This window comes from Maylandia zebra, linkage group LG15 (assembly GCF_041146795.1).
Source record: "Maylandia zebra isolate NMK-2024a linkage group LG15, Mzebra_GT3a, whole genome shotgun sequence".
NCBI lineage: Eukaryota > Metazoa > Chordata > Actinopteri > Cichliformes > Cichlidae > Maylandia > Maylandia zebra.
Genome location: NC_135181.1, coordinates 1,733,266 through 1,752,219, shown reverse-complemented (window position 1 = coordinate 1,752,219; position 18,954 = coordinate 1,733,266). Strand labels below are relative to the sequence as shown.

Here is an 18,954-nt window from a genome sequence, read left to right as displayed (position 1 = left end):
TCAAATCCAATGGCTCTTTTATTTTCAAAAAGCTTCACTTAAGTATTTACAGTTTGTGCAAAAACATTTAAAGGTTTCAAGGACTTTACATTGTAAGTTCAACCTCAAGGCACATACATGGAACAACATCAATATTTCATCATGAGAACAGAAATTTAACTTTGGTTCCTAAGAAAACGTCTCGGTGTGGATGGCTAACGTAACACTGTGTCTTGGATGAGAAGCCAGAAGCCAGGATGGCGACGTATCCCAACATAGCCATTTTACATGCACTGTAAGTTTCCAGCCTACTTCCTCTACACCAAAGAAAATCTCTGCGTGCTGCATCTCAACCGCGTGTGGCGATCGACTGGGAAGAAGAAATATTTGAAAGTCCAAACCTCGGTGTGATAACAAATGAAAGGCTATGAAGCTAAATACAGTACATGCAAAAAATTCTTGAATGAACATCACTGGCTAATAGATATTTGCAGCAAAGGTTCTGCCTGCAGGAAGAAACGGGCGACTTTCCACCTTTTCAATTTCACGTGTTCTGTCTGAGGTGACCTCTCAATGATTAAACATAATTATTCCAACGTGAATCAATGAGCTTCTCGGCACCCTGAAACTGTAATAAGACGACATTCGCAGCCGTGTGTAAATTCCATTGGCTATGGCACTGCAGTCTCTTGATCGAAATTAAGAGTAATGTATGCTGCAAAACAACCACCAAAGCCTCTTCCCAGTCTGGCTGAATCATTAGCAGTGCACCGCTTAATTTCTGGCACTATGGATGAACAGTCTCTTCGTTAGCTAGTGTGTGTGTCACGCTTCCTGTTAACGCCGTTATTGTTACTGCAGTCGATCGGAGAAATGTGCTTTCTGTTCTTGCTGCCGTCTCTTTATGTCTCATGTTTTCTACTCCCCTTTCTTCCTCCCACTTAACTCCCTCGCTCTCTCTCCCTCTCGTTAATTATTCATTCCTGCATAAAAGGTAAGGCAAATATCTGTCTCCGTTACACATTCACAGACAGGGGGAGATGCTAAATGTTGCAATGGATTCACCTGGCTTGCTTGATCGTGGGACTAAAATAGGGCTTTATATCTAAAATGAAAGAAAAAAAAATCCCAGTGGTAGCATGTTCAAGTGCTGCGTGGGATTATGGTCAGCTGTTAAAGCATGTAGCGAACAGTACATGGTGAACTGTCGGTTAGGTACCCAGCAGGGGAAAGCCGAGCACAGGTCAGGGCAGCCTGGTGTGTCTCGATGGACAGCATGTATTGGGTTGGCTGATATGTGTATTAGTAGAAAAAGAATTAAACAAAAAGTAGAGATACTTTGATAACCACAGAAGATGTAGAACAACTTGAAATAATTTTTAAAAATGATTTACATACTTGAATAGGAGCTGAGGAGTGAAAGATGGGGTTTGCCGTTTTACAAAGTTCACTTTTTTTTTGCTGAGATTAATGAGAAGACTCACATCACTTTCATGTCTGTATAGCTTAATTCAGTGATAAGCTAAAACTGTTATGTTCAACTCACCATTTACCAGCACCAATGCCAACACCACTAATGAGCACATTAGTTCACATTTGTTTTTAATCTGTGCAAAAATATGAAGTCTAAAAACAACATTTTATAGTAAAGTTTTTTAGCATTAGCCTGAGCACACTAGCTATTTTCCAGTTTTCAGACTTGAAGCTCAACTAGGATAATAGGCAGCCAGTGACAGTGTCCCTTATAGTGAGCAGAGTAGTATGATTGTTCCTTTTTCACATGATTGATATTGTGATTATTTTGGTTAAAAATATTCACAAAAAAAAAATACATTTGGATATGATGGCAAAAAAGAAATTAAAAAACCCGACAAATCAATCATCGCTATCAATCATCCTTAGCTTTAAATAAATTATCTAAACCACCTGCATATTAATTGAGAAGTTGGGGAATAATAGGTGGTTTCTTACTAAAGTAAGGAGAAGATTGATGCCATAGACACGAAGTCGTAGTCAAGAGCAGATGAGCTTAGCTTGAAACAGACAGGGCTATGGCTAATCTCGCTATGTCCAATATCTACATTAGATCACATTTGTTCAATCTGTACAAAAATTAGAAGTCTAAAAATGACCTTGTGGTTTTACAGCGTAGAAGACTTCATAGACTTGTTTGCGAGTGCAAACAAGCTGTTTACAAGCTGTTTTCATGTTTTTACTTTCCAAGCTAGGTTAGGCTAGCTGGCTGCTGGTGCTAGCACCTTTTTTTTAGCATGCTAACAGTAAAGTGGTGTTAATTAGATGTTTTTAATAGATTTTACTGCACAACTATCATGACCAAAAAAACAGATCTGACAAAAATAATGTTGTGATAGCTATAACATATCTGCTATTGGTCCTTGTTCAAATATTGCTATGCTAGCTAAAACGCTTTTCTGAGAAAACAAATTATATATCTTCGGTTTTTGTTTCTTTTTTTTGTGCAAATGAACAAAGAGCTGCAAAGAGTAAATCTGTGACCTAAACACACAACAACTGTACAGCAAAGAACAATTAGGCTACATGATAATATACAATATTCTGAAATGTTACAAAAAGATTTATGATGAAACTCTAGTAGATTTTTTTTCAGCTAAACACTCAGAAAAAAAAATGTCATTAAAATCTCTGTCATTAAAAAAAAATTAATGACAGAGATTTTATCTTTGAAAAAGAAATTACCACTTCCATCTAAAAAACAAATGAATTTTCAATACGTAAAAATAATTTTAGGGTGACCTTAAATTACATTTTAAGATGGATGATTTAATTCATTAAAGTATTCAATTAAAGGTTGAACAGATTTTAAGCACTGGAATTGCAAACAGGCCAATTTATCACAAACTGAGCTATTGCTGGAGTCATAGGAAGAGCGCTTATTTTTAATCTCAACGCTTCGCACGAGCCCTTAAAAAAATCTCTGAATTGTAAAAAGTGATCTTAGGTTGTGCCGACTCTGTCGGGTACAGTGCATTTGAACAGCTGAATCTGTGTGCCTCGCAAAGAGTTAAAAACTACCTCTCAGCATGAGCTTCGGGCAGCCATGTGAAAATAAGGCCTACATATTTCTCTCCCTTTTTTGGTTGAGGATTATGGGAAGGGGGGAAAGAAAAGGGAAGCAGCTCTTTAAGCCTGGCCCCTCAAAATAAAATCTTGTCAAATCAAATAAAGCTTCCTTAAGAGGTGCATAATGAAGACCTCACACTGGCACCCTCACATTCGATGCAAAGAGAAGCCACCAACGCTTACAAGCTGAAGGGCAGGGAAAGCGTTTTAACTGAGCCGTGCACAGATCGGAGCGAAGAGTTGGACGCTGACACGGGAAGGCAGACAGAGTGGCAATCATCCTCTCAGAGATGCTGTTGTGAAGTGAGCAGCTGCATTGTTTTGGCTGAGCAAAGCGTGAATGAAAAAGGCCACACTATAAGTGCGGACAAAAGGATAAATAATGAGAAGGTAGATGAAGCGCTCGGTCGCAGCGCAGTGTGCGATCATGGGCGGGGTGCGAGTCCATTGTTGTAATTTCCTAATTTATCACAAAGTCTAATGGACGATGGGACAAGGTTGAGATAAGTGGCTGTATAATTAGTGTTATGTGTGAGCCATATCAAAATTCATCATGCTCTCCACACACACACACACACAAATCATCTCATAATGGACCGGAGTGGTGAAAATCCATATCATTTAGCCAGCAAACACAGAAACACTGTTAGTTTTAAATGATTCCACATCATTAAGTAGCCCAATGAGCAAAAATACTCGACACAATGCTGTTCAAGCATGAGTAATGTTGTCTGGGTAATGGGCTCGGGGGAAATGGTGGAGGTAAAGTGATCTCTCTGGCCTGTCTATGTACCACACACACACACACACACACACACACACACACACACAAAACGCTGAGGAAAACTGCCCCCTTGTGGCCTCACTGGCCAAAACATTTGGGGGGGAAAGAAGCTGAGCGAACGAATGTTTCTTCGAAAGGAAAGGATCAGCAAGAATCAGCACATTCAAGCATGATTTTAGAAACAATAATTTTTCCAGAGCTGTCCAAAACCCACCAATTCTACCTGGAAACAAACAGAACAAAGATGCTTTTAGTGTCAAGGAACTTTCAGCCCAGGCTTTTCAACAACACTGATGATATTCCCAACCTGCATGGCCGTGCACAACCCCCGTCACACGCCACCACCGCCTACCTCTGCTCATTTCCTGCCTTGCTGCCATTAATAAGAACGTGCACTTCAATTCTCACGTTTTCTTTTTTTCCTTTTTAAACACACCGTCACTGAACCAGCGCCATATTTCCTCTAATCAGCAGTGTTTGGATTTCCCCGTCTGCTGTGTTGTTCTGGGGAGGGTGTTTTTATTATTCTTTTGATTTTTTTGCAGGGTTTCAAAGTGTGAAAAGGTCCTATTTTTGCTTCTGTGGTTAGCAAAGGATCCCAGCCCTGCTAAAGCGCCCCCTCCCCCAAAAAACATTTCCAAGGCTGACAGCAAATTTTTTTTTGTCAGAAGCTACACCCAGGGTGCCGTGATTGTACAAATCCATGTTCATGTACAGTACTGACCGTTAAAACAACTTCCAAAACCCTGCTGGTTATAAAAAAAAAGAAACACTTGTATCTGTTTTTCTAGGAATAAAAAAGATAGCAGAGAATCCCACATTATTATCCACAGTATAAATTACATCGTAGACAGAACTTGGAAATATATATAATACAGTTATATTTCACTATAATTTTTTATAATTTTTCAATGTCTAGACAAACAGTGTGTGTGTGTTTATGCAAGTCTTTTTGCTTTGCTTTGCTTTGCGCGTGTGTGTGTGTGTGTGTGTGTGTGTGTGTGTGTGTGTGTGTGTGTGTGTGCTGCTGTACTGAGTGTCTGCAGCATCACGTGTGGCAGAACTCTGTACTGGGCACGTTGCTGCTCTTGCAGTAGGCTATGCTGTTGTTACTGAGGTGACAGTCTCTAAATCCAATGCCCCCGTTGGGAGTGTAGATGGGCTGGATGCGGAAATCTCCCTTGAGCAGCTGCTCATTGTTCAGCGCCACTATCTGGAAACTGGTCTCAGTCATCTCCAGAATGGAGTTATCCTTCTTGGTTCCAGCCTCGCAGTAGTCGTCTTTTCTCCTGCCGCGGTTGTATTTCCACTTGGTCGAAGACGACCGGTTCTTCCTGTGCATGTGCCAGCAGAACAAGCTGAGCAGCGTAACCAGGACGATAAGAACAGCCCCTCCTATGATCCCAGCCATTAGCAGCGTGGAGCTGATGCTGTCCTGAGGAGCCTGCTCTCTGCCCGGAGGCTTGGTGGTCACTGGCGGCTTGGTCCTGGCCTCGGAGCATATAGTATCCTCCCCAGGCCTATAGGAATTAAGGGTGTCCAGGACGTGCACGCAGATCCGATACACAGACCGGGGATCCAGGTTGGTGAGGCTGATGCGCCGCAGGTCCCCGCTCACCGTCCTCTCCTGCATTCCTTCGTTGATTTGGCTTTGGCCCCTTTTGACCCAAGTGACCTTGTAGGCGGTGACAGTAAAGTAGGAAGCCCAGCTCACGTCGATGTTGGTGGAGTTGACCACGTGGAAGGAGATCTGAAGAGGGTCCTCGTAAGGAGGCAGGGGTCCGGCAGGGTTGTTAAGTAAGGGGGGCAGCGTGGGGGAGGGGGAGTCAAAGTAGTAAGGGATGGATGAAGTGATGAGGGTGGAAATCATGGTGGTGACAGGGGTGGTGGTGGGTGGGGGAGGGGGTGTGGAGCGGAGGGTGGGCCAGGGCGGCTGGTCGGGTTGAATGGGGCACTCAATAATATCCAGCGTGAGCTCTCTGATTGTCATGCCACGCACCTTCTCCGGACTCGAGCACGTAAACCCGCGGGCGTTGACAGAGGAAGGCAGCGATTTGAGCCACACCACCACCCATTTTACGGTGCAGTCACAGCGCCACGGGTTGTTTCGCACTATGAGGTGCCTCAGGCTGGACAGGCCATCGAACACACCTTGTGTTAGAGTTTGAAGCTGGTTGCTGGAGATATCCAGTCTTTCCAGCCTGTTTAGACCCGCAAACGCCGCCACGGGGATCTGGTCGATCTGGTTCTCCTGTAGGCTAAGTTTGACCAGCGACTGGCTGGGCAAGAGAGGAGGGGGGAAAGTTAGTGAATTGCGGGCCAGAGCCAACTCACGGAGGGTGGCCAGGTCCTGGAAGGTCCCTGGTGCGATGCCCTCATCTGTCAGCAGGTTCCCGTCTAGCAGGAGGCGCTGTAGACGTGTCACATTCTGGAAGGCCTCCTCTGCAATGACAGCAATGCGGTTCTCATCTAACCGCAGCTCCTTCAGGTCTTCGGGAAGACCAATGGGAACGCTGCTTAAGTGGTTCTTGGTGAGGAAGAGGAGTTTGAGGCTTACCGCCTCCCTGAAGGCCCCTTCTTCCACCCCTACTGTGGAGATGGAGTTATCGTCAAGGTGTAGCTCCTCTAGTTTAGTCAATTGGGCAAGAGCTGCCTTGGAGATTGTTTGGATATTGTTCTCCTGGAGGTGCAGGACCTTGGTGTTTTTGGGCAGATTCACAGGGAATTCGTCCAGCTGGTTGCCGTACAGGTACACAGTTTCTACGGAGACCAGATTGTGAAGTTCCACAGGGAAACCAGCATTGTTGATCTGGTTGTTGTGGAGGTAGAGGACCTTGTAGCCCTCCTGTATCCCCAGAGGCACTGATGTCAGGCTGCGTTCGTTGCAGTACACAAACCCTTTGTCACAACGACACTCTTGCGGACAAGAGGCACCTGGGCTGAATTGCATTTGGAGGCTTAGGATGACAGTCAACCAAAATTGCAAGAACGAAGCCCAATCTTTATTCCAGGGTCCAGCCAGAAACTCCATAGTGGAAAAACAAACAGGGGGGAAAAAAGGCAAACCAACAATTAAAAAAAAAAAAAAAAACTGGCGGGAGGGAATAAAAAAATGAAAATCAGAGAGGCAAATGACGTATATATCCACCAAAAACCAGACCCATGAAAATATATAAAAAAGTCCAACTAAGATTGTTAAGTAATGATGCAGTTAGCTGGGAAAAGAGCAGGAAACTGTGGGAGTAATCCTGTAAATGCTAGTCCTCAGCCGAAGAGCGATGGTCTCATTAGTGGTGGCCAGGCCTCCGACTGACTCCATCCATGCTGAGACATCAGACCATAGCAGGACTCTTCTCTCGCTGCTCCATGCAGAGCTCAGCCAGGGCCAATTTGAGTGCCACCGCAGGCTCCGCTCGCCTGTCCGTCACACACTGCTGGTCCCAGACCAGGGCAGAGTCCAAGGGGGGTGACATTTGGATCCAGAGACCTGCGGGAAAACAAAGAGAAGCTAGATGAGTATTTTCAGAGGTGGCCTGTTCTCGGAAAAAAAGAAAAGAAAAATAGGGGGCCTCCCTTTTCCCTCTGTCTCTTTATTTAAAATACAAACACATACCAACTGACTTCCATTTTGCTCCCACTCTTCCCTTCTTTCCCAAGACAGACAGAGGCACAAAACATTGCACTGTGGAATTATGCACTGACTATGTAAAAAAAAAAAAGAGTCTGATAAATATTCTGAACAGCTCCTGCACATCCGGTTTCACAGACATAAAGAAGGCTTTTATCCCGTGCGCTCTATCAAAGGCGGTAATAGAGCACTGCAAGGACACACACTCGTGGATTCACAGGGTTTCTCAGCAACATCACCGCTGCTTAATGGAAAACATGCTAAAAAGAGGCGAGGTTAATAAAGATATGAGCTGTCTGTGTGCCAACATGGACACGGAGGATATTTCCTGGGAAAAGAAAACAATGCCGAACAGAAAACAAGCTGCAACAGCCTCTTTTCTGCTTCCCAGCTGCCTGAGCAGATTCTCGAGCAGAGGTACACGGGTAAACACACAAGTGCTTACAGTAAACACAGCCAATTGTTTTTGCCGGTGGCCCGAGGAAGAGCTCGTTATTACGTGCAAGGCCTGAACCTAACGTGGCCAAACTGGAGATTTTGAGGCTGTGGATGTTTGGAAAACAAAGACGAGGCAATCGAGGAACAGAGGCGCTGCATATCAGCTCCCCTCGCGCCCCGGATGGAGTGACAAGCACAAGCTGTCAAAAGAAATGGGATTGAAAAATAATTTAGCCCCTCCACCTGCAACAAATGATCGATACAGGCTGTTTTTCCACCTCGGAGAGGTTTGCAGTGAAGCACAAGGCCACTGGATTACAGTAGACCACCCCTCCCTAAAATCCATTATTCCAACTTTTATGAGCCATCAAATATTTCCCTGCCCCCCCCCCCCCCCCCCCCCTTTCCTTACCATAGGTAGCTTTCAGCTTAACTGCAGCTCCACCCGAAGTCAGCATTGGATGACACACGACGGTGGGAACGACTGGTTGAATGTTAAGCACTGCAACGGCCGTGACTGTGGATTAAGGAGCCTTGCAGGGTTATGGGGCCCCTCATCATTCAGCGAGCTCAGAGGAATCTGTTCAGTTTAGGGGCCGTGTTAAACAACTAAATCCAGACTTGGTATATCAGACAAGCAGCTATATTTAGTAGAAGGAGGGGGGAAAGAAAGAAGAAGAAATCTATACGCCTTCATGGCTCCGCTTCCTTAAATTCCTCCATTTGTTTGTTGACTAGATGGAAGCCCGCATGGGCTCTTTGTGGCAGGGATGGAGAAACAATCCTCTGACACACATCTGTGATCTACTTTTCTAAATTGAAAGAGCTAAATTTAATCAAATAAGCTTGTGGTGGTGGGGATAAGCAACCACATGAGGTGATAAAATGTGCTGCCACAGCGACAGAATCAACAGCAGAAGGCAGCAGCATCAAGATTACGATAGGTGCATAAATAAAATGTCACCAAGAATCCAGATTCAAAGAAGCACAGTGTCGAGTTTACTTAACACCACCAAAGAAACATAGATCAATGAGCTGCAGTGGCTTGATAAAAAAGGAGAGAAAAAACTACCCCACCAACACTCTGCTTTTTTTCCGTCTTGATTTTCTTTTTAATTTAATTTTCAGCCCAGGGAGCACAGTTTCTCACCACCAGATGAACGCTGTGATATGTGGCCAGGACAATCCGATTAGAACTGGATTTAGCCCCAGAAACGCAATTAAAAGTTTAAAAATGGATAAGGTATTTAAGAGGCGATAAGAGGCGGATCAGGTACACTTCAAAGGCTGCCCAGTGAGCGGTGTTCATTTGAATGAATTATTTCAAAGCGGGGAACGGGGGGTCGAAAACCGTGCAGTGCACAGAGGGTGAAAGCCCCTCTACAAAAAGAAAGAGGAAAAGAAGAAAAAAAACTCAGGTTTTCACTCGAGTGGGAAAAATGTGGAGCTGCGTGTTTTGTTAGCGCCAAAAACTCGATGAAATGTCTCATGAACCGCACAAATATAAACTGAACAACCGTTTTTCCTTTGCTTTTTCTCTCTAAAAGTGTCTGGGAACCCGAACGCCTTTCCTTACCATACGTAGTTCTGCTGGATGTGGGTTCGGTTACGCTTTCTGCGATGGAATAATGAATTTCGAGTGAAAAGTGGTTCGTTTAAACGCAGCCCGGGCCCGATGTAAAGCTGCATTTTAACACACACTTTCATTATTGACCGAAAAGCATCCATCGTACCTTTGCTGAGCCTTTATCCATCGCAAACCCCGCAACCGCAGTCAACTTTTCCCCCGTCTTTACGCCTCCGTCCTTCATGCGGTCCTGCTGCAAACCCGTGCGTAAAGCTCTGTTCGGCGACGTTTGTGCGAGTCGGTTCCTACGAGCAGCTCGAACCCGGCGACTCTACGGAGGAGCATATTTGCCCGCATGGGTTATGTCCCCTTCTGCCTCCCCGTGTGTGTCTCTCGGATGTGGCTGCGAGTCCGTCCGCACTGCCGTCGGTACTTTTTTTTCTCTCCTGCGTTTTCCCAGCTTCTAAAAGGAGAGCTCCCTCCGCTTCGACTCAACACCGTGAGCGGCGCAAAAGCACCGGAGACAGCGGCAGGGGGCACTTCTCTCGCCTTCCACACTCTGGCCGAACGGTGAGGACGCACTCGCCGAACTGTCCGCCGCCTGATCCGCCACGGGCCATGACGGCCAGCTGCGTCCGTCCTGTGCGCTGTTTTTGGTGGGGAGGTCAGACTTGCCTTTCAGTGCCTGGCGCAGCTCAGACCCGGACTCCCTGCGAGTTGTTTTCTTAGATGGATTCAGCTGATAGTGCGACGTGCCTTCTCCGCTCACCTCTCTCTCTCTCTCTCTCTCTCTCCCCCTCTCTCTCTCCTGTCCCTCCTCCCCTCCTCAGAATAAAGAATGCATCTCCTCCAGAGCGGCTCCGTGATGGCTTTAAGCCACAGATCCTCCCCGCTGCCCTCACACTGCAGAAAATAGTTTGTCTCTCAAACACACTCTATCCCCACACACGCTATTTTGCCCGGCCTACCTTAACCCTCGCCACTGATGTCAGATCCGAGCTCCCCAACCACCCACACACACACACACACACACACACACACACACACACACACACTTTCATTTTAATCACAAAATTCCGAAATTAGTCCTGGAGTCACATTCCCGCTAAATAAAAGCAAAAGGAAAAAAATCTGCCTTTCCTTCTATATCATCCTGGATTTTAATTTCCAGTGTCAGGCAAATGGGGCTTTCTCTTTAGCTACGGTGCTTCTGTGCTGTTCTGTTGGCCCGCTGTAATGTCTTAGGCCTCTTTAACCCCTGTTCTTTTTGTGAAGTGTTCCTCTAATTAGCTTAAAGCTGGATAATTAAGCCCAAAAGTACGGCTTCATCTTTGCCCGCAGCCACTCTCTTGTACTGCCTCAAAGCTTCCAGACAGGCGCTGACAGCCACGGTAATTTCATCAGACTACATTGCACCCTGGCGTTAATACCGGCTCACCGGCGCACTGCTGCCGTGCCCGCGCACGTCCCCGGCGTGCGCTAACGCTCCTCGTGTATCAGTGCGCCAAACTTTGCCTAATTGCTCACGTGACGCTTCTCCCACTCATGCCCACGTAAAGTGTGCATGAGTGAGGACGTTTAAAGTATATGAAATTCATACGTCACACTCATAAGTACAGTGAGTGTGTTGCAGCCTGGCTAGCTGTTAATGACTAACAGCTTAAAGTGGCTAATGTTAGCAAACAGCTGGCCTGCTGTTGCCACACTCAGGTCCTGTTGTGAGATGAGCTTCTGACGCCATTTTGCTGAAGAGGTCTGATTCAGGGTTGTGACTCATTCTCCTGTGAAAGGCCAACTTTTGTACTGTTTTTATGTTCGGATGAAAGAAATGTCAAAGCTACCAGAGGGAATAACCTTCCACAGACATGAAACGATTCCATGTTTTTCTGCTTCAAATGTGTGACATGTGACTTAGCATAATATGTTTAAAGCTAACTCAGTGTGAAGTGATTGACATGAAAATAAGCCAACTACCATGTCAATCATTATTATTATTAATGATAACTAATAAAGGTATCACAAATAGCAACGATTTAAATGTGTCAGTCAGCTTGTATCACTCCACGTGTTATTGTCGTAGGAAGGCCTGATTTACCTGTGTTTCAAATATATTTTTCAGTTGTGCACCTGAAGCTAGGAAAACATGCAAAGCTGCAAAACGCTCTTTAAATGGTTCGGGTTTGTGGTTAGATGCCAAAAGATAAAGTCAGAAGACGATAATGGACGGCAGAAACGAGGAGAAGCCACTAAATGAATCATGTCAACTCTCGCTTCAAGTCAGCTTTGACAGGACGGGTTAGGCAACTCACAGACGTGTTGGGAGTAACTTTAAGTCAACAGAAGACAAGAAAAGCAGCAACAATAATATTTAAACAGTAGTTTATGTAAGTACAAGATACGAATTTTGTCATGGAATCCGACCTTTCAGCTCATTCTGTAAATCCTTCCAGGAAACAGCAGCAGCACATTTAAAAGCTTTTTTTCTTCCCTAATTCTGACTCTGGGGACAAATGTTTGTGTAATACTGGGAGAGTGCAGGCTATACCGTTTATGTTTTTGTACACATATATGCAGAGATAAGGACGAACCAGCCCCAGCAAAGATGTACAGATAAAAACCAACCAATGGGAAACTTTACAGAGACGGTCACTCAGCAGCAGCATACAGGCAACTGTGATGTACTCGAGTTCCACGGCGTCGTAAAACATAGACAACATAATCGTAGACAGGCTCCAATAATGGTTTTGATCTTAGGAAGCGCAGACAACTCCAATCCTCTTTGTATAACCTCCCAAATAATTTGCTGACTTTATGACTCTGCGCTACTGTTAGCAAACGCCACAATGCTAGGCATTCACAACTGCCAACATGGCTGCAGCTAAACAAAAATATAACTACATGCATATATGTGGTATAATTTTTAGTTGAATTCCATTCAGTTTTATACATAAATCCCAACAACAGTCATCCCAAGGTAAGATAAAGACTCTAACAATCAGACGACCCCCTGTGAGGTAACACTTTCTAGACTGTAGGAAGGAAAAACACCTTTTTAAAAAGAAGAAAATGAGGCGCAGCCATCGACGGTTGGGGATGAGGGCAACGAGACAGGACAAAAGACACACCGAGGAAGGGAGCCAGAGATTTATAATAACTAATGATTACCTGCAGAGTGGTGTCTAAACACAGAGAGAGTGAAACGAGGTGAGTGAAGAAGAAGCAGTCAGTACTTCATGGGAAGCTCCCAGCAGCCTACAGCTATTGCATCGTAACTACGGGAGGACTCAGGGTCACCTGATCCAGCCATAACTATGCGCTTTATCAAAAAGGAAAGTTTGAAGTCTATTATTAAAAGAAGAAGGACCTGAAAGCCAAGGGCTCGGCCTCCCGTTCTGAATGAAATATTCTAAGTAAACCAGCAGTCTGACATTGTTACAATTGTTACTATGTTACCATGTGATGGTAAGATGGGAACACCTGCTTATAACTCTCCTTTTGCCCATGTAAGTATTGAGCCACATATACAAAACCATAATATGTTACATTCCAATTATTTATCTACTGGAATTTATCCTGTAGTGTCAACTCTGTGTTCTCCAACCATGCAAAGGCAGGCTGACTAGCAGTAGTTTGCTAGTTTCCCCGTCCTCAGTGAACTGCAGTCTAAACAGCAGAGCGCTGAAAGTCGTAAAAGGTTTGACAGCTGATTTGTGCCTGAGATGGTAGGGAAACATGCAAACAGCATTTGTAGGCTATGATGTGTGTCTTTCATGAACGGCAGAGGTTTGCAGTGCGTCGCCTCGGAGGGCTAGCAAACATGTCAGAGGCAAAACCGGTCTGATCCTGCTAGGATGTCATTCTAATTTATATTAGCTTTCACAGGAAAGAAATATAAATTACTAACAAAAGAGGAGGCATTTAAATGTCAGCTTTTGCCTTAGAAATACTAAAAGCTGTCATGATCTGTGTGCTGCGTGAGGCGGAGCCGGGGTCAGGAAGCCATTCAGGTCAGCAGGTGCGCCTGCCTTTGATCTTTGCCTCCATTTGCCAGAGAGCATTAATGATGGACTTGCGGTGACCCATTTCAACAACGCACATAAGTCATGAACAACCTTTCCAACAAATCGGGCAGCTCCCGCTTAATCACCCCCGTCATATTGTCCAGTCAGGCCTGTCCGGTGAGCACGTGTCGCTCAAGTCTTCTAAAAGCTACAGTCCTTCCACGAGATGATTCGGTTGTTCTCGCGTTTGCCTTTCACGTTTAATTTTGTCCGCCGCGTCCCCGAGACAGATGGGCGGCCGTTGCGAGGCCCAGTCCACAACATTTAATTCCTTCATAAATCAAGCGTCTCCGCACGCCATGAATTATTGATAAAGTGAATTTAGAGGAAACAGCCTATTTTTATTTTCTCCTTGATGGACGTGTTTTGCAGCAGTGTGCTACGTTCACGGTCGCTGCAGCGCGGCGGTATGTCTCGTTCTCTCTCGAGCACACAAATGGGGATGAAATGACAGACATTTAGATGAGCAAAGGAAGGTGGGGGGGCTATGGGCAAATACGCTGAAGCCATTATCTGGCTTGTTAATTTGGTTTTGCTCATTGTTGTCAAGCAAAATAACAGAGCAGAGGTCAGATGTAAAATTACCCCCAAAATAAATAAATAAGAGTCGCAGCAGATCAAATTCATCAGGATTCCTTCTGCATGTGTTTGAAACTATATCGGACAAATGCAGGAACATACTGGAAGTGGAAATTCCCCTTCACTTGCCCAGAGACCTTCCCAGGGATTTTAGTTTTTTTGGTGTGGTGTATTTACTCTGCACGCTTGTGTACCTTGATAAAACTGCAGATACACACATGACCCGAGCGCACATCAAAGCCTGCTCTGTCCATCTGCTCCTGTTCAGGGCCCCAAACAGTGTTAAAGGAGGGCAGAGGAAGGAGAAGCGTGGGGGGAAAGTCCACTTAGATATGCAGATATGTTTATCCCACGGTTATGTTAGCTGCAGTCCCCGAGAGACATCATTAGCTTATCACATTTCTCCCTGCATGAATTTACATCTGGACACCGAAAGGCACTTCAAAGGTGGCAACAACATCAGTGTTTAAAAACCTCCATGCAGGTATTGGCAGGATCTCTGAAAAGCACTAACTGTGGGAAACCACAGTAATATTGCGAGCTGTGATGCAATCGGGGGCCCGCCGCTCCAGATTCCAGTGGCTTAAAGAAAAATATGCTGATTAGGTTTAGAGTGGGAGATCAATGCGTTCATTAATTTCTCAGGCAATGTAATTATGTTTGCCCTCGTCGATTATCAATCCACATGCATCTAACAGCACGGCGCGACTCCTAGAAGGGCCGCTTTTTCACAGCCAAGGGAAATAACTTGGCCGACAACACGATGTATATTATATCGCCAAGGAGTGAGCTGAGAGGAGGCAGGGGGCTGTGAACAAACTCTTTAACCCCTCCAGATTTAGTGCTTTTTTTTTACCACTTTTAACTTTTTGATCTTTCGATTTTTTAACAGGCACAAACACAAAAATAAGCACACACACACACACACATAACTATAACCACAAGCTCGTGTATCTTCTACTCTAAATACTCCATTTCCAACATTTTTTTGTTAAATTTGTGCCTTGGATTATGTCATTTAGAGCATCCTGACATCTGAAACATGGGTTTCTCTTTGCCAGGAGCAGCCAATCAGAACAAAGGTTGGAAGATTAAAGGAAAGATTAGGAAACCAAAAAAGCTTGTTTTTTAAATAGCAGATGTTGGGGCGCACCAAGGTCTCGTATAAGGTAATGGGACTTCTTCTCATATAAAGCGTTTCTACTTTATTCAGTCAATAATTCACACACACACTCATACAAGTATTTTTTTGTATCAATGACATTCGCACTCATTCATACTAGGATGAACTCATCAGGGCTCAGCATCTTGGCTAAGGATACTTTGGCATGCAGACCGGATCAGCAATTGAACCGCCAACCTTCCGATTAGCCACAGGCACCCATCATAAAAACAAAAGGTGAAAAAAAGAGGATTATTTTTAACTATGAATCATGCAAAGCTACTCTGGTGCAGTCCAAGAATGAAACTATGGAGCTGGAAACGAGCATAATAACAGGCCCTCTTTAAAAGCGGAGGAAAAAGTCAAGCGCACAGCGTCCTGTACGAATCCAGCTCCACTCCATCTGCCTCTTTAATGTCATGGGGGCTGTTTCGTGTTGGCATTTAAAATGTAAAAAGATTTATCGGCGAGGAATAAAAGTTGCTTTAATAAAATGAGCAAAATGGTCAGCGGAACTGTCGCGGCTCAATCAGGGTCGTTTCACGAGTAGCACCGAAGGCAGCGCGCTCCAACGTGAGCATGTGAATTATAGGGGAGCCAGAGTGAATGCAGGGTCCTGACTGAATGCTGCCCTGTGCTAATGCCAGGCTGTAAAAACACTGACTTGACAACAAGCAAGCCCCTGTAGTTCTGCTGAGGGAGGGATGGGGGAGAGAGCAGCAGAGGAAGGGGGAGCGGAGGGGGTGTAGGGGGAGAAAAGGGGCAGAGTGGTTTGAAATCAAAGGAGGTCAAAAGAGGACTGGTTCTTGATATGTGGCTGCCATGTCATCGCTGCCCTTCTACGATTTAATACCACTGACGAGTGCCGTGCAGTGTCTGATTGTGAAGATGAGTGGCGGCCTTTTTGCTGACGTGTGCTGCTCGCTGCTGTGAAAAATATCTTAAAAGGTGCCGTCCACCCTGGGAAATCTTTACTTTAGTTTACACAACAGGTCTGTGATATTTATCTCTGCCAGTATGTTGCAGTCAGTGCGTCTCAAAGCACTACAGCAGTGCAATCTGCTCACAGAGTGAAAATACTTTTCTTTATTTCTTCAATCCTCCAAAGCCTTCAAGACCATCCCGATTAAAAATATTCTGTTGAGCAATAAAGACATAAGTAGTTTTCCAATCATTGCTGCTTTTTTGGCCTTGCTATGGCCTTGTTGCTCCAGCACTTTGATAGCTGCTGACATATTTTTGTCTGGGGCAAACAATCAAACTTTAATGGTCCTTAGAAGATTAATCATATTCATATAGCTGACTCGGGCTCATCGGCACAGACTCACTCCAATTGACTGCAACGGGCTGGCAATATGTCTGCAGTTATTTGCAAACTATTACGAAACTGTCTAAGAGTGTCAGCATTGAATCCAAGTCAGACCGTGATTGTTTGGAGACCGGTTGACCTTTTCAATCAGCTCGAGATCAAAAGTCGCCCTAGGGGTGGAGTCAAAGGAGCTTGCAAAGAAAAGCGTCTGGACTCCTTTAAGTTGCTTGAAGACGTTTCACCTCTCATCTGAGAAGCTTCTTCAATTCTAAGGTCAAATGGTGGAGAGTCCCAGATTTAAACCCAGTGGGAGTGTCCCCCCACAGAGGGACAAAAGGACCCCTGATGATCCTCTAATCGCCTGAGCCAAGGTGTAAAACTGGGTGTGGGTCCCAATCAGCCAGAGTTGCCAGGGGTGGAGTGTGTCGGACACTCAACTTCCAGGTAAACATTTGTAATTGCCATGAACATATTAAAAGCCAAACTAGGAGAGCTATTCCAGTAATTCCTTAAAAACTGAAACAATACTAAATTATATTCAATCATTTTTTTGCAGGGCAAAACGTGCCTGAAAGGCGAGTGTTCTGCTAATCTATGCTAACAGGTCAGTTAAGGATTTATGACACGGCTCCCTTAATGGCACTCGTTTGTAAATCAGAACTAGTTGTTGGAAGTTCAGCCAGAGAAACTTTGTATAAGAAGATGACTGCAGTGGTCAAAGGTGATTGCTGTCAGGTTGCTGCTGCCTGAAATTCTGATGCTCCGATCATTAGTTTTTTTTTCACAACCTGTTAAAAATATGAAATAAAAAAAAATTAAAATTAAACTTTATCATCTCAACCCTGTTTATAAAAAAATGCGTCACATTTCCATGTATTCTGAACGATCCCTGTGAAACTACAGATCCACGGTGTGAACAACAGAACAGTAATCACGAGTACGTTAGCTTTGTCACATGTGAACTTTGCCTTATTAGCATTTCGTGTTTAGGCGGAGCCTCACGGAGCTGCTAGTATTTGCATTTTTAAAGATGACGTCAGGCTCTCATGGAGTAAGGAAGTTACTAAGAATTGAAACTGGCAGGAGAACAGTGCACTGTCATACCAGAGCGTTCAAAACACATTTAAAGCCAAAAACTGTCATTTTAATGTAAAAAAAAAAGTTTCTTTTTTTCTTCACAAGGGAAATAAAGAAGAACGACTGCAGAATTTTTATTCTGATATTTCATGACTACATATGTTTTATCTTCACGTTTGAACCTTTTCTTAAACACCCCCACAGCTCGTTTGATATTTCTGAGAAGAAATAAAATACCCGGCTGAAAAGCGTAAAGCAGGCCAACTTCATGTAGCTGTTTTTAGCTAAAAGGCTTGAAGTGTGTTCAACTTTACAAATCCTGGAATTTCACTTTATTTGGTGAAAAATGTGCTTCCTCGCAGGATTTCCTTGACACAGCGCAGGCTTGTTAAAAACAGCCAGGATGTTTAGGAGTAAAAGTAAAAAGACCCGCGAGAGAGAAACTTACAAGAGATCAGCAGAGAAAGAACAGTAGAGGAGAAAAATAGACAGATGCCAGGAAGGAGCAGGTCTCGGGGTCACGCGAAAGATGGGCCTGATCCCACCTCCAATCCCTGCAGCTTTTCTTTTGTTTGAAGTCACATCTGGGCTAAATTTCCCCTTCTGCACGGAGCATAGAGGAAGTCTTCTGGGTGGGTGGAAAAGGGTCTCAGGGCCGCTCCTGCCTCCCAGGCTAAACACTTCTAAGTACCGTACATCTATGAGTCACTGAACCAGGCACTGCACAATCCCATAGCCAGACCCTGAATCAGTGCTCATCACTCCATGATGACTGATGCAGGCTGGTCACTCATGTGACACGTTAGCAAACGCCTGTTTTGACTGAAGACAGATGCAATCAGTTCAACAGGTTCAAAAGATCACAACAGTTACCACACCAGAGACAAGGTACAACTCGTGACTTATTTCATCACACGGGTCATGACGGCCTTACTGCCTGCGAGGAGGAAGTCACGTGCACATTATTCTGTACACAAAGGGTTGCAACACTGATGAAACAGTTTGAGCTGCTTCTCTGTGAGGTAATATTTAACTGCATTATGGGAAATGTAGGTTCATTTCATACTAAGGACTGAAAGCCTGCTAGTGATTCAGTTTCAGCCAGACACATGCCCACGTGAGCGGAGAAATAACTTTGTAGAAGTGCAATAAAATTAAAAACAGTTAAGGCCACTCCACTGATTTTATAAGAGAAAACACTTGGGTGGTGTCTTTCAGGGTCGCCTCGGCCTTCGCCCAAAACATACTCTTTGTTTTTTAAAGAAGTG

General features: G+C 44.6%; 1 protein-coding gene across 3 annotated transcripts in view; it reads right to left on the bottom strand.

The window, feature by feature from the left end:
• The window catches only part of flrt2 (fibronectin leucine rich transmembrane protein 2), a 55,623-nt gene continuing 36,669 nt past the window's right edge, over window positions 1-18,954 (bottom strand). Inside the window, exons 1-2 of one of the 3 annotated variants that reach the window (XM_004542256.5) lie at window positions 9,665-10,286; window positions 1-7,352 (exon numbers count right to left, since the gene is read on the bottom strand). In XM_004542256.5, the coding sequence (XP_004542313.1) occupies window positions 4,914-6,896 (1,983 nt within the window). In that variant the 5' untranslated portion in view covers window positions 6,897-7,352; window positions 9,665-10,286 and the 3' untranslated portion in view covers window positions 1-4,913. Of the gene's footprint in view, window positions 7,353-8,343; window positions 8,505-9,664; window positions 10,287-18,954 lie in introns of those variants that run through there. The other 2 variants (XM_076873653.1, XM_012916655.5) reach the window with 2 other exon arrangements.